The following is a 6,173-nucleotide window of genomic DNA, read 5'->3' on the forward strand; positions in this document are numbered from 1 at the left end:
ATAAAATAAATTCCCTTGTTAAACTGAAACATAAGCAAGCAATATAAGCATCTGCAATACAGTGGATGTTGAAGAAGCCTTTTTGTTTTTCAAATAAAAAGTATTGAAAAGCATCGGTGATCGACAATTTTATTTTCAAGCTACAAAAATTGGAGAAAACAACTATAAAGGTAGAAATTGTAAGAACCTGAAATTTGTGCTCTAACACAGCTGCAATACATGTACTATTTAATGAAAAAAGCAATATCTTGTAGCTTCTCAAAAGAAGAGTGCAGTCTTGCCATCCAGGCAATACGTTGAATAATGCGATATAAGTTCATAGGTCAAGAAAAAAGGTCTGAGACACAATTGTACTGCAAAAAACAAGCTGTTATGCCACCAATTTAATCAATTTTTCATTAAGCAACACCCTAAACAATGACTACTTCCAGCCTGGTTTCCAATCAAAATGTCAGTTAATCTGACAAAACTGTCTGTCAGCACAAATATAACAGTTGTCACAATATAAAGACATTTACCGTATACTAATCTTTATACTAATCTACTACCCAGGCCATCAATGAAAAATAAATGGCTCCCTCTTGTGGTGAAACAAACCGTTTGTAAATGAAAGATGTGAATCTGTAGGTCACAATGTTTTAATCAGACTCAGAGTTTTAAAAGAAACATATGGCATCAATACCAACCTCGGTAGAGAGAAAAAACAAAAACAGACAAAAAAAAACACTTTGAAGGAGTTTTCACAGAATCAAACCAGAGACAGTAAAGTGCTTCTGATTGAAATTAGACCCAGTGTCATACTTCAAATGTTAATGAAATTACATCATGACATCTGATGAGGGCTTCTTTCTGTACCCCGATGGGAGTGTGCAGATCAGACACTTGAAAGTTCAGAACGTCAATGTCCGACGCCCCAAATGTGGCCTCGACGTTTACCTTCTCGTGCATGCGAAAGTGAACTTTCTTGTTACTCATGGCAAGCAGACAGCGCAGGAAACGCTCTCTAAGCACAGAGCGTGCATGTTGTTCCTCCAGCAGCTGCTCGGTATCTGCTCCGGCCGAAGTAGGAATGGATGTGCGGCAGAGAGCGATGAAACGAGGAGAACTCGGGTCAAACCCACGACTGTTTGGGTCAGGACCTTTTGGTAGGCGTAGCACAGACACTGGTGTGGCCATGTTGAGATTATCTTAAACAGAAAAAATATTAATAAAATGATCCAAGCAATAAAAACCTCAGTTTTATTTCAGCCTTTTTTAAGATCAACTAATAAAGGACATATTTTGATGCACTTATGATGTGGCTAAATATCAAAGTGAAAACTGCAGGATGACAGTGGTCCATGTTACAGTTATTAAAATCTTCACAAAGAGTGTAAAACATAACTCAGCTAAAATAATTCTGTTCAAAGCATTTAAATAACAAGTTACACTGAAGGAAAAGTTTGCTGGGAAAAGCTGCAAAAGCAAAAAGGCAAACCACGGACTTGAGAGGACAAAGAAAATCCTATTCCAGAGTTTTGGTGTGCCTTGACCAGTTATCACAGATCTAGTCACCTACAGTACATAGGCTTTTCTCTCCACCAAGCAAGTCTCAAATAAGGCGGCTACTAATGATTAATTTCCAAATCAATTAATCCGTTGATTATTTTTTCAATTAATCAGTTAATAATAGGATAGCTAAAGGTTCCTTAAAGAAGACTTTTTACAAAAATGAAGCCAGGTGAAACTAAAACTTTTCCACTTAAGGAGTACTGGATAGAGCATATTGACAGACAAAAAAGTTTTTTTTTGTCTTAAATAAAAAATTTAAAATATTTACTTAAAAAAAATATATATTTTGTATGATTGCTGCTCTGAGTTGCTCTGTCAGCTAAAGACGTGTTTTAGAGTCTCTATGCTCTAGTTAAAAATTTATCGATTATATATTAGTTGACGACCATTTCAAAATCAGTTATTTTATTGGTCTTATACTAATAGATATTATAGCCAACTAACAAATTTAAGACAAATGCCTCCAAAGGCTTTCTTTTGGTGATTTGAATCAGTTAAAAAAACGAGTTTTTAACCATTTTATTATTTTGACACTAATATGGTAACCAGTACTGACTGATCTGCTAACAAAGATGGGCTGCACTCACATTTATTGGAGGCGTCCTCTAAAGGCAAGATTCAAAGGCCGATTACGTCATAGCACAACGCCAAAGTCTAGTTGGATTCCAAGACATTATGTGGCCTATAAATGCCTCCTTATTTTAGCCCTAGATGAAGGATGGGTCCGGTGTATTCCATCTATCCTTGGCTATCCCAGGATTCATTGTAAAACAAAGTGTGTGGGCTGCTCTGTGAGAAGAGGAAAAAAAGTACTTGGCGCCGAACAGTGGTGGATCCTGGAAGTGGATCCTGGAAGTACATTTCAATAGAATAGTTCCATCTAAAATTTAGGAAAATTGTTGTTTTAAATGGTTATTGAGTCAGATATGCTGCGGGTAATGTTTGACATATCTAAAGGTTTTTATCTTTTTCTGTGCAAATGGGTTTGGCTGATATTTAAGGACAGATTCTAATATATCTGCAGTGTGTGGACTATAAATCTGATATTTTTATTTTTTTATTGCTATTTTGCACAATTTCCTTAAAGTATTTTTTGTTGTTGAATATAATAGATTTTGCAGATTTTTATAAATACATTGTTTAGATTGACATACATCTTTCTACCCCTTTTATAGAATACAATAGAAAATTCCTTTATTGTCCCACAATGGGGAAATTCTGATGTTTACAGCAGCAAAAAGATTATAGAAAAAATAGTCACACAAATATGGACTTTAGAAAAATGTATAAGAATAACATAATAATGAAGAGTGAAAAGATAAAGAATACATCACTGTACTGTAAAGTGTTTTAACAATATAAAAACAGTGCACCTGGAGAATAATAACCAATTTACAGCTATGGACATTAGTTAAAGTAATGGATATTTGAAGATAGCAGCAACATCTGAAATGTGGAAAATGACAGCAGCATGTTATTTAACTGGTTAAGGTTTATATCATTATATTTGCTTTAATTTGTTCATGCTCCCGGGTGGCTGTCAACTTCTTTCCACTCTGTATTCACATGAGTGTAGTCTTTGTTCACTTCACAATAAAAAAAAAGAAAACATAAAAGAAGTAAATAGTTTTGAAAAGTTCAGTATTCACTCTTTTCCTGCTTTGTGAGTCACTGTCACGGTTGCTAGGCGACAGCCTACGGCGGTAAAATCTACCTAAGTTCTGGAGCGGTTTGAATACACAGACAAAACTCTTCCAGTCTCCTTATTTTCCTTGGAAGACGCAGCCCAAAAACACAAAATCGGTTTATTAATTTCTTAACATGGCGTGAATCCACTGCCATAGGCTACTAGCGGCATTGGCAAAAAACAGCATATACACTCAATTAAATGACAGAGAATAGTTCACCCTGTCTAACATCCCCGTGTTTCCAACCTCACAATACATCGCAGAATGCAAAACCAGAGTTAAATTAACGAAACCTTCATGTAAAGATCTGTATCAACCTGTCAGCTTCCTAAGATATAAAATCTTTAAATTTGGCAACGTTTACAAGTTAAACATGATATTTATTTTTACTTCCAAATTATATCGTCGGGTATATACTCGAAACAAAAAAGGAATTCCCTTTTTTCATGATTACACTTAGTTTTGTTAAGCTAAATATGAAATTTCAGCACACATTTCATACTTACTCCTGCCAGCGTCCACCTGTTAGCAACGTTAGCAGTTTAATTTAGCAACAGCTAAAGCGACCTCTTCTTCTTCTTTATTGGCGGTTGGCACGCAACCTTAATGGCGCATTACCGCCACCAACTGGTATGGACTGTGGATCTGAATGGCTACTACCTACTTAGAAAGAAAAAAACAAAAACCAACAAAACCATAATATGATTCAAATCCTCTCAATTACATTGATTCATCTAAGATAATGAAAAACAATTACATAACACTTTTAAGTTCTTTCTAAGGATTTCTATTGAATTAAAGTGTATTCTCTCTTTTTTAAGGTTTTCAACCAATTCCCTCCTTTTTCTTTCATAATTCTTACATTGTACCATAACATGTTCAATTGTTTCTTGTTGCTCACAATATTCACACATGCCGGTGTTATTTTTACCTATTTTGAATAAAGTATTGTTTAATCCTGTATGCCCAAATCTAGTCTATAATTATATTAATTAATTATATAATTGTTTCTTCTCTTCTGTTCCTTCCTGCACATCTGAGTTCTCCCACTCTCCTCTGAACCATATAAAACCACCGTCCTTTCCTGTCTTCTTCCCATTGCTTTTGCCACCTTTTCTTCAGTCTCTGTTTAATTATGCTCTTTGTCTCCATCTTACTAATTTTAACTGACAGATCAAATGCATCTCTTGTTGTAGCCTCCTTTGCAGCCTTATCAGCCATTTCATTTCCTTTAACTCCCCTGTATGCTGTTACCCATAAAAAATATGATTGTTATGCCATCATTTGAATTCTGTATAATTATTGCTGGATTTCAAATAAAATATCTGCTCTGCTATATGAGTGATTTCTCTGTAAACTGATAAGTGGTGACGATGAATCTGAACAAATAACCACTCTCAGTGGTCTTATTTCCTCTACGCATTGTACTGCAAACAGAATTGCTTGCATTTCTGCTGTGTATACTAAGATATTATCACTGGTTCTCTTTCCTATTATAATATGAAACTCTGGGACAATAAAATATACTCCTATCTTATTAACTAAACTCTTTGATGCATCTGTATATATCTGGATGAAACTGTAGTAACTATTAATATATGCCTGTATTGTAAGTGAATTCAAGATACACCCCCTATCCTTGTTTTTCTTTTCTAATAGTGTCAGATCTGCTTTCGCTTCAGGTAGAATCTAAGGTGGTACTGTTGGCAGTGGTACTGTTGGACTGAACGTTAAATCATTTAATTCAAACTTTATTGCTTTTTGTTTAACTGTCCACCCAAAGCTTTTACTCTCCCTCTTCTCCATTTGCCAACAAGATTTTGAAGTGCTTTGTGCCGGATGATCTTCACTAGGACCCTGTAAATTAGTAATTCAGAGATGACTAATTTCTTGTTAACTCAAGAGGCATTTCGCCCATTTCCACTTGTAGTGCTGCCGTTGGAGTGGTTTTAAAAGCCCCCGTACATAATCTCCAAGCCTGACAGTAACTCTTCATTCTCCATTACTGTTTTCTTCCCTCCCTTTTTTCCCTCCTTTATATTTAAGCTGTGAATTGTTATAAAAGTTTTAGCCAGCATCTCTGCTTTCTCCTCATCTCTCACTGCTATAGTTTGTCCATCATTTAAGACTGGGTATCCATACTCTCTTTTTATTCTGTTCCTTCATTTTTATCATCCGCCATATTTTACCAATGTCTGTCTCCCTTCCTACTGAGCAACAAAATTTCCTCCAGTATTCTTTCTTTGCACTTTTTATGGTTCTCCTTACATTTTCTTGTATTTTTTTTTATAATTAATAAGAATTTGAAAACAGTGATTCCTTTTTTAATGATTTAAAAGCTTTATTAGGGGGGCCACATGCCGAAGGCATGGCCCACCTACTACTATCTCACATATTTATTCCGCGTATTATTAGGGGGGCCACATGCCGAAGGCATGGCCCACCTATTACTATTGCACATATTTATTAGGGGGGCCACATGCCGAAGGCATGGCCCACCTATTACTATTGCACATATTTATTCCGCGTATTATTATTATAGCTTATAGTTCTCCTCGTCCCCTAAAAACTTCGGCGTGTAACTAGTCACGCACCATTCGTCGGATCGGGCCCAAAGTTGGCACACGCGTAGGGGACCAATGGTGCGATGCGTGCTTGTATAAAACTTTCTCATTAGTCCGAAGGTTTGCGAATTATTAGCGAAAACGTCGCAAAAAAAATCCCATAGGAAATGAATGGGGAGGGGAAAAAAAGCATAAAAAACAGCACCTCACTGTGTCGGCATACATTCATGTAGAAAAACAGTTTAAAGCTCAGTTTGTAGATAAATCCTTCGTCTATTTAAAACTGAAGACGGTAATGTTGATAACTGCTACGGTTTTTAGGGGGGCCCCCATCCGAAGGCATGGCCCCCCTATTACATTGCACATATTT

The 6,173-nt window shown here is 36.0% G+C and overlaps 1 protein-coding gene across 1 annotated transcript; it reads right to left on the minus strand.

Moving 5' to 3' along the window:
- Window positions 1-348: 348 nt before the first annotated feature.
- gemin7 (gem (nuclear organelle) associated protein 7) lies at window positions 349-3,838 on the minus strand. Its single transcript, XM_038306366.1, has 2 exons — window positions 3,746-3,838; window positions 349-1,187 (listed from the first exon to the last, which is right to left on the minus strand). The coding sequence occupies exon 2, from the start codon at window positions 1,174-1,176 to the stop codon at window positions 796-798; it is 381 nt and encodes a 126-aa protein (XP_038162294.1). The 5' UTR covers window positions 1,177-1,187; window positions 3,746-3,838; the 3' UTR covers window positions 349-795.
- Window positions 3,839-6,173: the final 2,335 nt, after the last annotated feature.

This window comes from Cyprinodon tularosa, unplaced genomic scaffold (genome assembly GCF_016077235.1).
Source record: "Cyprinodon tularosa strain WSP-4 unplaced genomic scaffold, ASM1607723v1 ctg58, whole genome shotgun sequence".
Lineage (NCBI taxonomy): Eukaryota > Metazoa > Chordata > Actinopteri > Cyprinodontiformes > Cyprinodontidae > Cyprinodon > Cyprinodon tularosa.

Bases quoted from the DNA above. Each gene is read 5' to 3' on its own strand.
- gemin7 (XM_038306366.1), bottom strand. From the start codon at position 1,176: ATGGCCACACCAGTGTCTGTGCTACGCCTACCAAAAGGTCCTGACCCA.